General features: G+C 38.9%; 1 protein-coding gene across 4 annotated transcripts in view; it reads left to right on the top strand.

Annotated features, from left to right (window-relative positions):
• simc1 (SUMO interacting motifs containing 1) overlaps positions 1–17,923 on the top strand; it is a 46,307-nt gene that overhangs the window by 6,092 nt on the left and 22,292 nt on the right. For 2 of the 4 annotated variants that reach the window (XR_005636178.1, XM_039774751.1), the window contains exons 2-3: positions 2,311–2,466; positions 12,460–13,515. Coding sequence is in view for 3 of the 4 variants with exons in the window: in XM_039774751.1 (XP_039630685.1) it covers positions 2,311–2,466; positions 12,460–13,515 (1,212 nt within the window). In the remaining variant the exon portion in view is untranslated. Of the gene's footprint in view, positions 1–2,310; positions 2,467–10,729; positions 10,940–12,459; positions 13,516–17,923 lie in introns of those variants that run through there. The other 2 variants (XM_039774752.1, XM_039774753.1) reach the window with 2 other exon arrangements.

The raw sequence follows: 17,923 nt of genomic DNA, 5'->3' as shown, positions 1-17,923 counted from the left end.
TAAGAATAACCCCTGCAAAAAGAATGCATATGAAATAGATATTATTTTATTTATAATTATTACTTATAATTGTCAAATTATTATTTTGGTATTTATACAATATGCACCAAGCAGTACTAGTAACAAACCATGCTTGTACCATACAGTAGCTGTACAGTAGTGACAGTGAATGAAGGATGAAGTAATGTTGCATGATAATGGTGGCAGTGCCTGCTGAATGAACAACACTAACATGTTGTCTGTAGAAGTGCTTCACCATGTGCTGGTCTGTATTTGTAAGTCAGTGTCTTAATTGTTCAGGGTAAACAAAGTCTTGACTTTAGTGGTGTGACTGCAGGTAAATTGATTTTTTTCATGCCGAGTGACTGGAGCCAAACATTCTTTTACTTTGGTGGGATGATATGAGACCCTAGAATATTATGACAAAATACGTGAAAGGAAAATTGTGTTCTGTAGTGGAAATGTGGCCCTACTGTTGAAAGTGACATTTTCTCTACTTGTAGCAGGGCCTTTTTGCCATGCCAGAATGTGGTATATCTCGTCAGTTTATATTAGCTTTGTTTTAGTGGAATAACAACTCCCTGAGGGATGTCACTAGTGATCTCACACAAGATATGTTAAGCAAAAACCCATTATTATCCAGTCCTGTATGCAGTTTCTGCTGGTAGTTTTACAAGTAAAACACTTGCAAGAACTGTTTCAACTCTTATTAATAGTGGCCAAGAAATACCAGGCATTCAAAATAATTTTGCTTCTGTAGATCAGGCAGGAAGTGTAAGTGTATTCCAAAGCCTGGATCATGTATATATACACACAGTTCTTGAAGAACATGTTTTTGAGCAGCATGTTTCCAAATTTAAGCTGAAATTTGTGACTGAATCTAATTTTTCATAAAAGAATGACAATTTTTCTACCTACCATTGCACTCTTTAATAATAGGTTGACAACACCAAGAAGGTGTAGCTGGTAGAAGCATTTGTTTGCATCCTTGGTACCCAGAATGTACAGTGTACCGATATCTAAAACCATAACCTCCAACAAATGCAAAGATGCAATATGAACTTAAAAGGGGGACTATTATAGGGGCAAAAAAGCACAATAACTGCATTCTGTGGCTGCAAAGTAGGTTTAGCTAATTCAAGTCCCAATAACTGATGTATAGGGGAACCTTCTGCTTGCCTGTTCCATTTACATTTGTTTGAACCAAAAAGTTCACAAGAGCTGGAGCATATTTAGTAGTACTGTACTTAGACCAAAAAAAGTGAAGGTTTAAGAAGTTGTACTGCAGGTTTAACAGGGTGAGTGGCAGTAATAAAGCCATTCCTTAAAGAACAAAATGGGGTCTTGAAATATCGGACTGGAGAAAGTCTTCTCTTCACAACAAACTATGACTTGCTTTTTTTCAACCTGCACTGTTAAGATGTGCTTCAAGCTATTGTTCTGTGAGGTGCCAGTCACACAAGTTGGTGACCTTTAGAAACTTGTCTTCTGATTGAGTTGTGACTTTGCGTCTGCTAAATCTCTTCCTATCAGAGATTCTTCCAGTTCCCAATTGCCTTTGAAATGTGCAGGACCCCACTGTACTCATTGACACTGAGATATATATATATATATATATATATATATATATATATATTTGCAATTTTCCTAAATGAAAGGCCTACACTTCTAAGGGTAATAATGTTCTGTCTCATTTCATTTATTAACTGCCATTATCAATGGACTATTGTCCAAGTAGTACTTCAGATGGTGTAGTTACACAGTCTGTTCCAACTCTGCTTTAACACAGACAGAGGGTTTTTAAGTAATCAACAGAAGTTGGGACATCTGTGCAAATTGTTTGCTTCAACTTAGCTATAAGAAATCACTCTACAGGTAAGCTATAATGAAGCAACCAGAGACAAATAAATCTATCTTAATTCTGAAAACATGTATTCTTTTGCTTTTCTGACTATTAGTATCTCATTATTTGATGGGTTAATTATTTTTGATGATTAAATGTAGTAAAATGTGAAAGCAATGCATTTCTAACCTCTACAAACTGGTCTCTTCTACATTAAGTTATTTAGATTGCAAGTGCAGCTTGCTAATACAATATGCACTTACCTGTTAATTTCTTTGTGTGCAGTTGGAATTAAATGAGTTGGCCTGGGCCAGACATTTAGATCATTGGTATGGAGTGAGCCAGAAGCTTTACTTTTTACAGCCAGCTCTTTGGCTACTTGGGTAGACCACACTGTCTTCTGATGTTTTTTAATTTTTTTGAGATTTGAACTTTAAATTTGACTTATCTCTTTTTCTTTCCTCTAGGATATTATTGACCTTACCCTAAATGACAATGGACATTATCAGAGACGAAGAAATAAGACAAACTCATTTGAAGTGACTGAAATAGTAGATGATGATGTGACTCGTGCATCTGTCATTGGGGGTGGCAGACCTTGGATTCTTATAGAAGAGCCTGAAGTAAGTTATACTATTATCATCTAATATTACAGAAAGTAATTTCTCATAGCTGTTTCCTATCAGCTTAAAATGGATAGTAAGTTATATCCATAGAGTGCATAGATATATTTCAGTTGTTTTAATGCCTTTTTGGTATAGTTTAATTATGTAGCTACTGTAATTCTCCATTAATTTTACTAACATATTCTTTTAAGTATAGGGTTGTAAGTGCCAGATGTCAATGCAGCAGGATCAGGTGCAACGCAAGAACTCTGGATGGGCCAGAAATACTTCACTTGCAGGCATGGGGAGATAATGTGGTGTTATGGGTCCACAGCTCGTTCAGCAAAGGCTGTTTTTTTTTTAAAATAAATAATCACGGCGCTTGCGGCTTTGTGAGGGGGCGTGGTGGCCATAGCAAGCCACGGGGCGATCTGTGGTGTGGGCGTTTCTCACCTAGTGCACAGGTGAAGAACTGCCCACATCCGTGATTGTTCCCATGGCTAATGTGCTGCAGCTGCTATGGCCCCCTTTCAATATAAAGAAGCGCGAGTCGTTTAGAAGGGAGATCAGAGAAAGAACAAATCGCGAAAGAAAAATAAAAGAAGGAAACGGAGGTTGTAGCAGGAAGCAGTGAGGAGAGAGAGCAAGTCGGTGCAGCAGGAAGCAGGCAGGCGAGCGAGTGAGCGCTCGCAGGCAGCTGAAGGCAGCCTGGGTGTTTGGCCAACATCTAGGAGAAGTAGTGGTTGTGGTCGCTCCCGCAGAGGTTAATTTGAAGGGCGGGAGTGATCAGAAGGTGCAGTACTCTCCGTGGAAGGTAGCGGGAGTCGGGACTTGGAACATGGTGTCCCCAGTGTGATAGCCTTGGCCGTTAGGAGATTCCCATGTCACTGTCAGGGGGAGCCGACTGGAGCCAAGGATCGAGAAGGCGACTGACAGTAGCAGTAGTAGCAGAAGCAGGAACAAAGAAGGTCAGCTGCTGAGAGAGCGTCTCGCCTGCTGTAAAGCCCAACCGGGATAAGCTGGTGAGATGCTAGCGTAGAAGAGCACCGGGCTTGGCATTGTTTTAAAGACTGCTTCCTAGAGAATGTTTTAACCTCGTTTTAAAAGGATTTTTTTTTGTAGTGTTTTTAACCTCCACGTTTTTCTTTTATGGGATTATTTATTTAATGACTCTCTTTTTGAAAACACTACTATTTAATTGAACACTTTGTTTTTGTTTTTGACTATTTTAATAAAAGCACTTTTGCACTTTTTAAATCATCCCCTTGCTCAATTGTTGTCTCACTGTCTAGCTCATCTCGGTTATAACTATCAACGGTGTTGGGTTTAAGGGCTCCTGAACAGTCGATGGGAGCATGGAGCAGAACCCACATCGTCCCATTTGGTGGCAGCGGTGGGATCCACCACCGGTGGGATGAGCTAGCAGTGGGGCTAGAAGAGGAGACAGAACAGCAAGCGGGATTGGTACCAGACTTTGAAGAACCCACGTACCCAAGCCGGAGGAGGACATTTTTAAGGACTGAGCTTTTTAAGGACATTTATTTATTTCTGGTTTTTAATTGTCTTTTAGAAAGTTCTTATTCTTTTAATGTCCTGTTTTTATGAAGGGGCTTGGGTTGGTTTTAAGGTGGGATTTGTTTTAGTGCTTTTATTGTTTTAGTGCAGTGTAGAGTGGCCGAGCTGTGGACCTGAGCTCCAGTTGCACTGGGTTGGCAGTGGTGTAGAGCCTTCCCTTGCAACTGGAGTCTTATGGGGGTAGAATGTGGTGTTATGGGTCCACAGCAAAGGCCTTTTTTTTTTAAATAAATAATCACCGCTCTCACGGCTTCGTGAGGGGGTGTGGTGCCCATAGCAAGCCACGGGGCGATCTGCGGTGTGGGCGTTTCTCACCTAGTGCACAGGTGAGGAACTGCCCACATCTGTGATTGTTCCCGTGGCTAATGTGCTGCAGCTACTATGGCCCCCTTTCAATGTAAAGAAGCGCGAGTCGTTTAGAAGGAAGATCAGAGAAAGAACAAATCGTAAAAGAAAAAGAAAAGAAGTAAATGGTGGTTGTAGCAGGAAGCGGGTGAGTGATCGCTTGCAGGCAGCTGAAGGCAGCCTGGGTGTTTGGCCAACACCTGGAAGAAGTAGTGGTTGTGGTCGCTCCCGCAGAGGTTGATTTGAAGGGCGGGAGTGATCAGAAGGTGCAGTACTCTCCGTGGAAGGTAGCGGGAGTCGGGACTTGGGACATGGTGTCCCCAATGTGAGAGCCTTGGCCGTTAGGAGATTCCCAAGTCACTGTCAGGGGAAGCCGACCGGAGCCAAGGTTTGGTGAAGGCGACTGACAGTAGCAGTAGTGGCAGAAGCAGGAACAAAGAAGCTCAGCTGCTGAAAGAGCGTCTCACCTGCTCTAAAGCCCAACCGGGATAAGCAGGTGAGACGCTAGCGTAGAAGAACACTGAGCTTGGCATTGTTTTAAAGACTGCTTCCTAGAGAATGTTTTAACTTGGATTTAAAAGGATTTTTTTTTTTGTAGTGTTTTTAACCTCCACTTTTTTCTTTTATGGGATTATTTATTTAATGACTCTTTTTGAAAACACTGCACTATTTAATTGAACACTTGTTTTTGTTTTTGACTATTTTAATAAAAGCACTTTTGTACTTTTTAAACCATCCCCTTGCTCAATTGTTGTCTCACTGTCTAGCTCATCTCGGTTTTAACTATCGACGGTGTTGGGTTCAAGGGCTCCTGAACAGCAATGGGAGCATGAAGTCGAACCCATATCGTCACAAGGATATAGACACTCTGGGGCCTGTGATGCAGAAACACCAATCACTGAATCACCACATTGCTCCTGTTTAGTGTATGAGTAAATATACTGAATATGTACAGTATATTGTAAATATAGTAGCTTTAATACATAAGAGACTTGTCCGTCATTACCTGCATTTTCTGTGAGGTTCCACAGGTTTACAAACCCCTTTTGCCAAAATAAGACACCATTGTGTCATCAGTTTTGGCAATACATATATAAATACCTATGAAGAATAGTTTTTTATTATGTACGTATTTTTGTGAGTAATCGTCTGTATTTATCATCCTGGCCCTTGTCCCTCTTAATGACATCCATTTAGCAGAGTTAATCTGTTTCTATTTCTGCAATGTCCATGTAAATCTTTATAGCGCACTGAGTGCTATATTTTTGACATTTCAGAAAGTTACAATTTAAATCTGGGTAGGGAACATTGGTACAGAGGGTGATGTTGCTACCTTACAGCACCAATCCCCGGTTGATTCCCAGCTATAGTGCCTTTTGTTTGTAGACCATATTGTTCAATTCATATGCAAATGAGGCTATTCTTTGAGTGGATTGGCATTATCATATCAATAGTTCCTATTCATAGCTCATTGCTGCTGGCTTAGGGTGTCTAACCATTGATTATGTACTGGTAGAAGTGGATTTAAAGGAATGGGGAATCTACACTTTTTAGTTATTATGTGTTACTAATTTTACCACTTTAAAGAGGTAAAAATTAGTAATATTTTTTATTTGTGAATTAGGGAAATATGATGTACAAAATGTTGCAACATGGAGCTGAATTCTGAAAAATGATTTGTGCTTTTATACTACCTGTGTACCATACATGCTATGAGTTGAAATGTGTTTATTATACTTGGAAAAAATGTTTATGAATTGCTGGGTATAACAAGTACAGTGTATCAAAAATATACTAAATACATGAAAAATCCTGTATTTTTTGATGAGCCACAAATAAACAATTGAACGACACCAAATATAAACAATAAAGCCTGAATCGGTAATTAGCCGTTCATATGTAGATTTGTCATCCACCTTCAGCACATTTTTCAGTTATATTAGAGTACTGTACTGTGAAGCATGAGGCAGACCACTCAGAACATATTAACAGAAGCAGATAATGGCAGAAATATAGAATTAAGAGGGGCTGTTAAAGCAGTGTACTGCAGATGTCTGAAGCTAAATTTGTGTCATTTGTTGAATTTTTTAAACAAGTTATGCTTATTTGTATAATAGCTAAAATGCAGTGAACAGTAGTGAAAGTAAATGTGATACACAGACATGATTGGTGCAGACAAAAATGTGATGCTGTAATTACTACTGGTATAGTTAATCCCATTCAAAGACTAGTTTATTACACAAGCCACCAGGTCTTCTCACTTCACGACTAAGGCTGCTTACTTTACCGTGTTATTGCAGCAAATTTTAACAATCATGACAAAATGATTTTCTGATGGACCTGATTTAAAAAATGCATGATTACTAAAACAGCTTTAAAGAATTTATGTAAATAAAAATACCTTGATTAATCCTAGTATTCACCAGTGTGTGTGTGACACAGATATTGTATTCATTAGCATTGAATTTACAGAGTAGAAAATGCCAAAAAATAAATTTAATACATTTTGACCACTGGGGGCACTGCAGCTCCCCAAACTCCAGTCACAAAGGCACGGACACACATTCCAGTTTGAACAAAGGGTTTAATTGTGTGAAACTCTTACAAGTGTTTCCCACACCACACACTTTAATTTCAGATCTCAGTTACTCTGTCTTCTATCCTTTGCTCCTCCAGGCAAGGTTTGTCTTCCTGCTCCCCTCTCTGGCTCCCAGTGTTGAGGCAGGCTGCTCTTTTTATCTAAAATCTGTGAGTACTTCCAGTGTCCATAGATTGTGGCTTGAGAGTACTTCCTGGTGAGGCTGAAGCCCAACAAAGTAGTGATCACTAGCCCCTCTGCACCCCCTGGCAACATCCATGGAGCCCAACAGGACTGAACCAAAAAACTACAATTCCCAATTTGTCCTTTGGGTTTCTGTAGTGGTACTGTCACCCTGGGGAGATGCCACCCAGCGTTCTGGGGAAAACAATGTCCTAAACAACTTATCTTCCCCTTTCCTTCTATTACATTGGTGTCCTGGCACAAGTCCGGCTGGTATACCAGTCCCAGCATGAAACCTCTCACAACATGCATATGGAAAGATAAATAAGGTAGTTCATGATGATGAGGTCATTCTTTATAAAAATTCCCTCAAGCCAATAAAATACCATGAATGACGGTATTATAAAAACATACTTTTCTGTCTAGTCATCATTGATATGATGATTCTTAGCATCAGCTTTCCTTTTAAGACATTTGATCAGAGGGATTTTGTCTCATTAACTTGTTGAAATAGCTTACTTACAGATTTAAGTTTTAATGTTACTTACTGGCAGATCAGAAAAATCTATGTGATTCAGTACAACCTTTGCATTTTCATGAGAAAAAAATAGAATTTAAATGATTAAACATTGTATTTGGAATGATAATAACATAAGAATGAATTCAGTGGAACATAAACTTGATGATTTCTTTTCTTGCTTAGATATAAATTTGACAGGTTTGAATTGACTTAATGCATTTGTATGTAGCAAGAATAGAGACACCCTGATGAAGTGTTTGGATCCATGATCATTACCTTGTTTTTCATTGCTATGTGCCAAAGAAAGAAAGAAAGAAAAAACAATAACAAAATACAAGATCCATGTATACCAAAATAATATTCATTCTCTAAGACAAACAAAAGGATCTTGCCAAGACAGTGCCATCTCCATCAAAGGCTGTTTCTAAACTGATTGCCAGCTTCTAGTTTGGAGTTCATTTAAATAGCAGATGTGACAGAAGAGTCAGGTCTTCCTTTGCTGGACCAGAAGTAACATTAGAGATGCTCTGAGGCATTCTCCTCCATTCCAGGTTAAAGGAGATAAAGGCAGTCAGTGTCATGATTGTGTGTCACCCCAATCCTTTCCTGTTTTACAAATCTGTGCAGAGCCCATGACTCTCTGATAGGAGGAGGCTGACAGTGTGAAATAAATAACCAGGTGATTAGATAACAGTGTGCAAGAGTGAAGAATGTCTTCAGTAATCTTCAGACACAAGTTCACAGCTTCATATTAAAAAATACAAGCTTGTTACCATGTTTTTAAATAATGAAATGAGTATAAATAAAAACAAAGGTACCCACCATCACATGACTGGTCATCAAATCACAGTTTCAAGACGTATTTCATGTATGGCATTCACAAAAAAATAGGACTATAATTTGGAAAATGTAAAAATACCTTGTATTTGGTACCCACTTTACAGACATGGCATTAGCAGTAGAACAGTCTACTGTAGATTAGGAAGGCCATTCAACTCAACAAAGTTCACCAGTTCTATCTAATTAATACTTTCAAAATAAAAAGACTATTTTTGAAAGTCCATGAAGTCCTGTTGTCAACCACACTACTAGGTCACTTATTCCATGTGTCTGTTGTTCTCTGTGAGAAGAAAAACGTCCCTATGTTTGTGTAAAATTTACCCTTAACATGTTTCCAACTGTGTCCCCATGTTCTTGATGAACTTGTTTTAAAGTCACCGTCTCGATCCATTGGTCTAATTCCATTCATAATTTCAAACACTTCAGTATGTCTCCTCTTAATCTCTTTTTGCTTAAACTGAAAATGCTTAGCCACCTAATTTGACTTAACCAACAACTGAGATCAACTGGTCTTCAACCTGCTAGAATTTTCTCATTTTGTAGTTATGGGCTGACAACCAAATGAAGCAATGAATGTTCATCTGGAAGTACAATTCATAGAATGCAACAACAAGGAATAAAGAACATGTCTGTTGTGAACCTCGCAAATAGAAGAGAAATGTGTCTGCCTGATACTTTGTATTTTACATACCATAATAGAATTTGAAAAAGAACTAAAGGGCAGAGATTGCTGCTGAAGTCACTCCGGCTGTTAACCATTCATAAAAGGGTGAACACAGCTGCGGTGGAAGATTGGTGCTCGGTCAGTAAATGTGACATGGGCTGTTATTTTCAGTCGGCTAATTTAACATAATTCAGCGACTGTGATCGGTAGATTTGACCTAGTCCACAGCAAAAAGTCTTAATCTGAAAGGCTCAGCTCTTTTAATTTTTCCTCATAATTCATCCCCTATTGTCCTGGAATCAGCATAGTTGCTTTACTCTGGATTTTTCCAGCACTGTTATGACCTTAACATAACCAATACAAATAATCTTAAAAAATGTTATTTTCTCACAAGAAAAAGAGAACATACTATACAACCCTGCAAAGTGATGGCAGTGTTTGTAAATAGATAAAAATGTTAGGAAGTGCTATCTGTGTATGTACAAAACTCTCCACGCAAAGATGCTACAGTTGGAAGTGGAAATGTAATATCTGGTGCTTATCAAGCCATTTATAAGTACTTTCTGCAAACCCAGATCCCAGATGTACTATTTTAATGAAGACCTATTGATCACTCAAATCAGTAATTTTTGCATCACATGAAAGATAGATTTGACATGGAAACACATTCAGTAACATAAAGATTTATAATTCAAATCGGGCTGCTACAGAAAATAGTTCAAGAACTATGGCAATTGCATCCATGAAAGCTTGAGACTCCAGACACTTTTCTTAGATGAATTTACCCCTTATAAAGAATAATTCAACTACATTTGCAGTGTTAAAACCTGAATATAAATCAGTCTTCAAAGACAATGTTATTTACAGAATGAAACTCAAGATTGTACAAAGCACTTTCATCCCTTACACACTTGCATTTTCATCACAGTTTTCACCACTTCAAGAGTTAAATAAAAGATAAATAAATATTTGGTAAATTTAATGCAGTCTGAATACCCTCCAAACTACAGGGAAAAACCTGGGGGTTGGTGTCAGAATTGGCATTCCAGCCACCATATAAAAAAAAACCTTAACACTGGTTCCATTCCATCTGAACTAGTGTTATGCTGAGGTGTCACCTGTCGCATGCCTGCACTTGGGTCCTAATCTGGGATCCTGAGTTGGTTTGTCATGTGGTGGGTGCGGCAATGCGTTGTATCACTGCATGCTCCTAACCTCCTCCGCCTCCTACAGGCATGCTACAATGGTAAAATCACATAACTATGGTCATCAAGAATACAATTCTTATCCATTGCCAGCACCTCTACATAAATCTTTAAGTGATCCTGAAGGAGAAACTACGCCACTGAGCAAGTGCATGTTAAGTCTAGGCTGTGGATGCTGTTCGGATTAACTTAGTGAATGGCATAGGAATTGTCGTACAGTAACAGTAATGTAATTTCAGACATTTGTAAAATGGTCTTGTCTGTAACAACAAGCCATGGTTTTCTACTTTGAGTTATTTTAGCGTGCTGTACAAATAAAGAGAAGCTTAGAAAAGCTGTCTTACTAATCTGTGAAGAATTTTTCTTTCCAGCTTAGATGAACTTTACATCATCATCGCAACTTTCTACTCCGCATCAAGTCAGTAACAGAACAGGAGAAACATATAAAGTGGAATAAATCATGGAAGGAGGATGTCGCTGTATTCCACATTGTGATGTCCCAGTGCCCACATCCATGGGCTCCTTCTCTTTTCCAGGACATTGATAGTCATAAACTGAGATGGAGCAAAGCGAGTGTGCAGGCAAGTGAGACTTTAACATCAAAAGAATAGCAGTTTATTAAAACAATGAGAATTTAGGTGCTCTATAATGTGCAAACAGTGCAGTAAGTAAATACGTCAATAAATTCTCTGCCATTAAAAGCAGACAGTGCCTTGGGGTGCAAAAAAATAATCCAATAAATAAGTTAAAATCACAGAGATGGAGGTAAAGGTGTTTTTGCCGTTTCATTCTGCCCCTATTCTTGTCAGGACAGTGGGATCTCAAGACCGCAACCTGTCACATTGCCAGTCCACTATGCAGAACTGAACCGTCACCATAATCAGACATCCACAGCCCCCAGACTGCCTTGCCCATTCACGGATGCCGATGTGTCTTGATCCTCCCAACTTCTTTTCGTTCCTATGGTCTATCTCTATCCAGTCTGTTCTGCTGCTCACACCCATGACACAGAACCTCCTCCTAGCCGTCGGTCTTGTCCTCTTTTAACTCATTAGTAAGGCAAATGCTGCCCATCCCGTACACTCACTCAGAAGCCTCTTCCTCAAGCGATCACTATTGTCCTTTCATTGATTTCTCTAAACAATGTCTCTGTCAAAAATGATCTCTTTCCAGTGCACAATCCTCACACTACTCGAAGCGGTTCAGTAAGTGGGGAGCCACTTCAGCCACCACTAATGTGCAATATTCACCTGGATGATGCAACAGCAGCCATTTTTCCGTCTGTATGCTAACCACACATTAGCTGTTAGGTGGTGAATTAGTGAGAGAGGGATAGTCAGAGAAAGGGGACGGTTAGGGGGCCAGAATGACTAAGCCAAGGTGGGCAATTCAGCATAGACATCGGGATACACCCTACTCTTTATGAAGGATGCCCAGGGATCATTTATGACCACAGAGAGTCAGGACCTCAATTTTATGTCTCTTTTGAAGGACGGCGCCATTTTTACAGCATAGTGTTCACATCACTGCAGTGGGGTATTTGGGTCCATACACAGACCACAGGGTAAGCACCCTTTGCTGGCCTCATCAACATCTCTTCTCAGCTGCATCCCAAGCTGGTGGTCTTTCATCCAAGTACTAGCCAGGCCTGAACATTCTTAGCTTCTGGTGGATGACCTGTTCTGAAATGAATTTGGTAAAATACCCACCCAGACTCGCTTCACCACACACATATTATCATCTCTGGGTGTCTAAGGCCCATAAAGTGCAAATTGGTGCAAGGTTCATTCAAGCTGGATAAAACATCTTTATGGGTAATAAAGAACATTTTTTATAACCTTGCTAATACTAACATGCTAGCTCTTATTGCTTAGATAATAATCATGGAAAAACTGATGTCGGTAAGTAAACTCTCCTTTGCAAATCATTTGTGAGGGAATGCCAAGTTTTCATGGAAATTACCAAGGGGACTTGCAAATACCGAAAGAGCAAGGAAGGATCCAAAAGTGGCAATTTGGAATAACAGAGGAAACTGTACTGACAAGCAGATATGTCTTACTGGACTTTCCTATTTATTTTTATTTTTCACTTTCTCTTTTAGACTTTGATTGACCTTACAGAAAATACTGCCACCGAAAATCAAAGAAGACACAGCAGCTCACATTCTGTGGATGTTGTAGAACTTGAGGATGAAGAGTTGTGCAGTACACACAGCGAGGACAGCAAACATTTTCTCAGTTTTAAAGACAATCCATGGGTTTCTGGGGAAATTTTTAAAGGTAGCAAAATGTTTCAAGGAGATGACATGTTTTCCACTTCTTCACTTAGCTTGTCTTCAGACTCTGATTGTTCATTTCTTCTGCCTACTGCCTACTACTTGAATGACTCCAGATTAGAATTTTTAGAACAACATGATAAAAAGAAAGAGACAAACTATAATTTGAATGCCCTTGGGGAAGGTGGCAACAGTTCTAGCCTAAATGCTTTGGGGGAAATTAGCAGCCCACCTGAAAACATGTATGCACCTGCATACATCTGTAATGAAGAAATTGAAAAACAGAAAGAAGGCTGCAATCAGAGTGAAAAAATCTTTTCACAGACTGCCTGCTCTATACAGATGTCTAATGAGCAGACACAAATGCCAGAGTTGGAAAGGTATGGCAATTCAGTACAATGCAATTTTGACAATGACTGTCTTTCTGATGTTTTAACAGCCAGTACTAATGCACAGTTGTGTACTGAGTTCATCCTTAATAAATTACTTCACAGTAGTTTGTCAAATATGGCATCTTCTGAATGTTTGGATAAACCTTCTACCTTCAACCAAGAAAAATTAACTTTTGGTGGAATTTCTCCAGGTGTTTCTTGTATAAGTGCACATAGTAATGCACCATCCACAGACCCTCTCAATAGCAACTGTACACATCTGCTGGAATCCAAAAACCGGAGTAATACACCCTGGCTCAAAGTACAAAATTCATCATCCATGAAGAGCAGCTGTTTTGAGAACATGTCTTCTTCTTCCTCTCCTCTAATCGAGCAGTCGGACAGTGATTCTGGGATTTGGTACGTGGACCAAAAACAACTACAATGGCACAGGCTCAATACGGGAAATCCAGTACAGCACATTTTCCCCAGGTTAACTGCTGACAATGAGGTAGCAGTCTTTTTCTTCTTTTACACTTCCATCTGAGAGAGTATTAATTATTTAGAGTGTTTTTGAGCAAATGCCTGGAGGCTTGTCTACCTCCACAACATACAGTTAGAGCTGCAACACTACAGCTAGACCTGCCTCTTGAGGTGACATCCATGTAGTTTGTGAGATTTTTGCATTTAATACTGAAAGTTTCAGGATTGCAAAATGTGGAATGATGTTTGTTTGGCCACAGGTTTGTCAAGAGTGAGCATAACAGGAATACAGTCCCTTGACAATATAGTTTCAGGGTTCCTGGAGGCTGTCTGTTAAACTCCCAAGAATAATTTAAATTTGTTTCTTGGGGAAGGAGAATTCATTTTTCATACCATGTCTCACTATTAAAATTGTGATATAAAATCACTCAGTTTATGGAAGAAGATGAACAGAAATAAATAATTTGTCAAAGGTTACAGTGTTTTATAACTGGAGAAAAGTAAGTATTTCTTGTGTAACAGACAGCTCTAATCAAAGTAACATAAAACTTGTATTTTGCAGTGTGTCCATTTAAACAGAGTTTGGGTTTTCATTTCCATCTTATGGGTAAAATAATTTCGTTTGTTATGAAACCTAAAAAGCTACTCTTGATAAAAAGGAAAAAGGTTGGTGTCATAAAATTAGGTGGTGAGAGTGCAAAGGTTCAAAGCCCTCAATGGTGGTCTGTCTTATGTTTAGACACCAGTTTGATTCCTTAATGCAGAGTCTGCTTGCTATTATGCTATAATTATGTTATAGCAGTATACTTTACATTGTCATGAGAAGTTATGTTCTTAAGTAAAGCATTTTTTTGTAAAATAAAAAAAAAACATGCTTGCTCTTGCTGTTTATAATGGGGTATGTGTGGCATTAGTGCAAAAGTGAAAACAAAGCATTAAAATTAACCGAAAATGCCTTTCTTAAGATTGTGCACATACTGTACTGTAATGGAAAACAGCATATCCATGTTCTTTGTGTGTTTGTGATATTTCTGCCATATTAAAAAGTCCATCACCTCATTGGCTGTCAACATTCAGCCCCTCAAAAGGAAGCACATTTTGCACCAGCTTGTTTCATGAAGGCTGTTGCTATTTTGCAAGTGAACTGAGTGCTTATGATGCGATTGTTTTCATGATTTGTTAAATAAATAACAAATAAATAAGCTGTAACGTAATAACGAGAAGCACACACACAAGCCACATGTCCACTCCCACTAATATGTAATACACAATTCATCTTACCTATGTGTCTTTGGGGATGTGGAAGGAAAACCTACCCTAGCACAGGGAGAATGTGCAAACTCCACGGAGACAAAAAGATAGCCTGAGATTCAAACCCATGATATGTGAGCAGCAGGACTATCTACTGTGCGGCTGTGCTGCCCAAAATGAGAGGCGTCACTCTATATGATTTTCAGTTTGCTAGTGAGCTACCCTTTCATTTCTAAAACTCTAGTTTTATTTTTCATAACTGCTTTACTTTCAGTTGCAGTGCAGTGACTCAATTGGAATACATTTGGAATTATAGCAGGCTTCAGTAAAATTGTTTTTTTCATTTAGTCTGCAAATAGTTGTATTGAATCCTACTTGAAGTAGTTGCCACAGACTTGTTGAACAGACTTCTGTATCTCATAAGTTGGGGCGCTCATACTTAAAACACTGCAAAGCATAACTTCATGCATAGTTGGAGCCACAGAGAGATGTTGTGGCAGGGAAGTGGGGAGTAATTTAATTAGCTGCAGATTCCTGGCCACAATGTCTAGACAAGTTTGCTCTTTAATTTGAATTCTCAACACACACACATGTATATACTGTTTGTGTGTATGTATGTATGTATATATATATATATATATATATATATATATATATATATATGTATATATATATATATATATATATATATATATATATATATATATATATATATATATATATATATATATATATATATATATATGTATATCGGGTTGCTGAACATGAGGGGAAGGTCCGAAGTTGTTGCTAGTCCAGCGGACCTACCGGCGGCAGGTTTGCGAGTTAGCCCACTCTCACCTTCTTGGAGGCCATCTCGGCTCCGATAAAACATTAGAGCGCATTAAGCTCCGTTTTTTTTGGCCGGGGATTAATGAGGAGGTTCGCGCTTTTGCATTTCCTGCCGGAGTGTCAACTGCGGCAAATTCCTAGGAAGGACCGTGCTCCTCTGATTCCCCTTCCCCTTATTGGCGTTCCCTTTGACAGGATTGGGGTGGATATAGTAGGACCCTGGAGCCCTCAGCCGAGGATATAAATATATACTCGTCCTCGTGGATTATGCAACCCGATTCCCTGAAGCCGTTCCATTGCTTTCGGCTACCACTAAAAATATTGCACGGGAACTAGTAGGAGTCTTTTCACGCGTGGGCATTCCTAGAAGTCCTGACGGACCAAGGAACGCCTTTCACCTCGGAAGCGTTCAAGGAGACTGCCAAGTTACTGAAAATAAAGCATTTAAAACCTCGGTGTATCATCCTCAAACCGATGGGCTAGTGGAGAGATTCAATCAAACTCTCAAGCAAATGCTACGTAAGGTAGTCAGCAAGGATGGGAGGAATTGGGACCAACTCCTCCCCCTTGTCCTCTTTGCCTACCGGGAAGTCCCTCAAGCCTCTACGGGGTTCTCTCCCTTTGAATTACTATACGGAAGACAGCCCCGGGGCTTATTAGATATTTTAAAAGAGGGCTGGGAAGGGGAGGCACAGCCCTCCACTAACATTTTGGAGTATATCGCCCAGTTCGCGATAGATTTGATGTAATAAGACCTATACTAAAAGTCATATCGAGGAGGCACAATCAGCACAGGCCCGCCTGTATGACCGTGTACGACTCTCCGGAGTTCCAACCGGGGATCGCGTCATGGTATTGGTTCCTACTTCACACTCTAAACTGCTCGCACATTGGCTAGGCCCCTCTGAAATTAAGGAGAGGAAGGGATTGGTCGACTATTTGGTGAAACAGCCCAATGCCGACCAGCTGGCGAATATATCATGTAAACCTGCTGAAACCGTGGAAGGAGAGGGATCGATCCCTCCTCGGACAGCCCTATATATATGTGTGTGTGTGTGTGTCCCAAACCAAGCGGCAAGTATATATATATGTATATATATATATATGTATATGTGTGTTGTGTGTATATATATATATATATATATATAATGTGTGCATGTGTTTTTTTTTAATACTTGTGCTTAACATAATTGAATTAATATTGTCAGTGCGATTTTGTTACTGATTGCTTCAGAAATTCAGTTCCTAAATTTGTCAGATCACTACTAATGATGAGTTCAATGACTTAAAATCTGCTTTTGTATATAGTTTGTGTGTTTTAACTTTACAATATCACATATTAGCCTTTGTGAAGTTTTATTTTCCCTTTTTAAGCTAATAAGTTAGTCATTTACTAGTTATTTTAGTAGGCTTTCATAGCTGCATGCAGTGTTAGGCTAAGCTACAGAAGAGTCATTTATTATTTATTTATTGTACAATCTTCCGCCACTCTGAATGGTGTATTTAGTGTTGTCAAAATATTCTGTGCAATTATTAAAAGAAAAAGTGAAAACAGAAAAATGACACTAGCAAGGCCTAAAACCTAGTATTAGATAGATAGAATCCCAAGGGGAAATTTATTAACTAGGTTTTTAGCTACTGTACATTTTACCTTCCAGCTGATGTTAACATGAGCATCAAGTATGTTAAACATGTATTGTAATAATATAAACTACTGTCATTTCCTATTAATATTTTTATTGACAAATGTATTTTTTTTTATTAATGCTCGAGTGTACTGTTAACACTTTAGGTTTGAATGATGATACCTATAATATATTTAGAAAGATGCATTGTTTTGTAATTTGCACTCAGGGCTAGATTAATCATTAAGTAAAATAAGTAGGTGCTTAGGGCATCCAGGGAACGAGGGTGCCACAGAAATGTTCCATGTCCCAATTTACCATGGACCATATGGTGCAAAACTGCAGATGTTGCCGCTGAACCAGGTTCCACAAGCAGCGGCTCCCACGTTAAATGAAAAAATTACATACATTGTATATACATACATTTTATATTGCACTGTGTGTGTGTGTGTGTTTGTGTGTGTGTGTGTATGTATATTATATATATATATATATATATATATATAAACATTCATCTTATTTTCTTATTTCATGTTCTACTGAAGGAAATTTTCAAATATTGTAAATCTACTTGGAACGGAGTCAGACTGACATTGCATAGAAAAAAGTGCTGTTGCAGTTCAGAAGCAGCCCCATCCCCTAAACATAGGGGGTCCTTCCTTTGTTACTCACTAAGATAGAACTGCATCTTTTTAACATGGAGGTCCTGTGCTCATAACTACCTAGCAG

The sequence above is a fragment of the Polypterus senegalus genome, chromosome 13 (assembly GCF_016835505.1).
Source record: "Polypterus senegalus isolate Bchr_013 chromosome 13, ASM1683550v1, whole genome shotgun sequence".
In the NCBI taxonomy this organism is placed as follows: Eukaryota; Metazoa; Chordata; class Cladistia; order Polypteriformes; family Polypteridae; genus Polypterus; species Polypterus senegalus.
The sequence above is the reverse complement of the archived record's forward strand: the minus strand, read 5'-3'. Positions and strand labels throughout refer to the sequence as shown.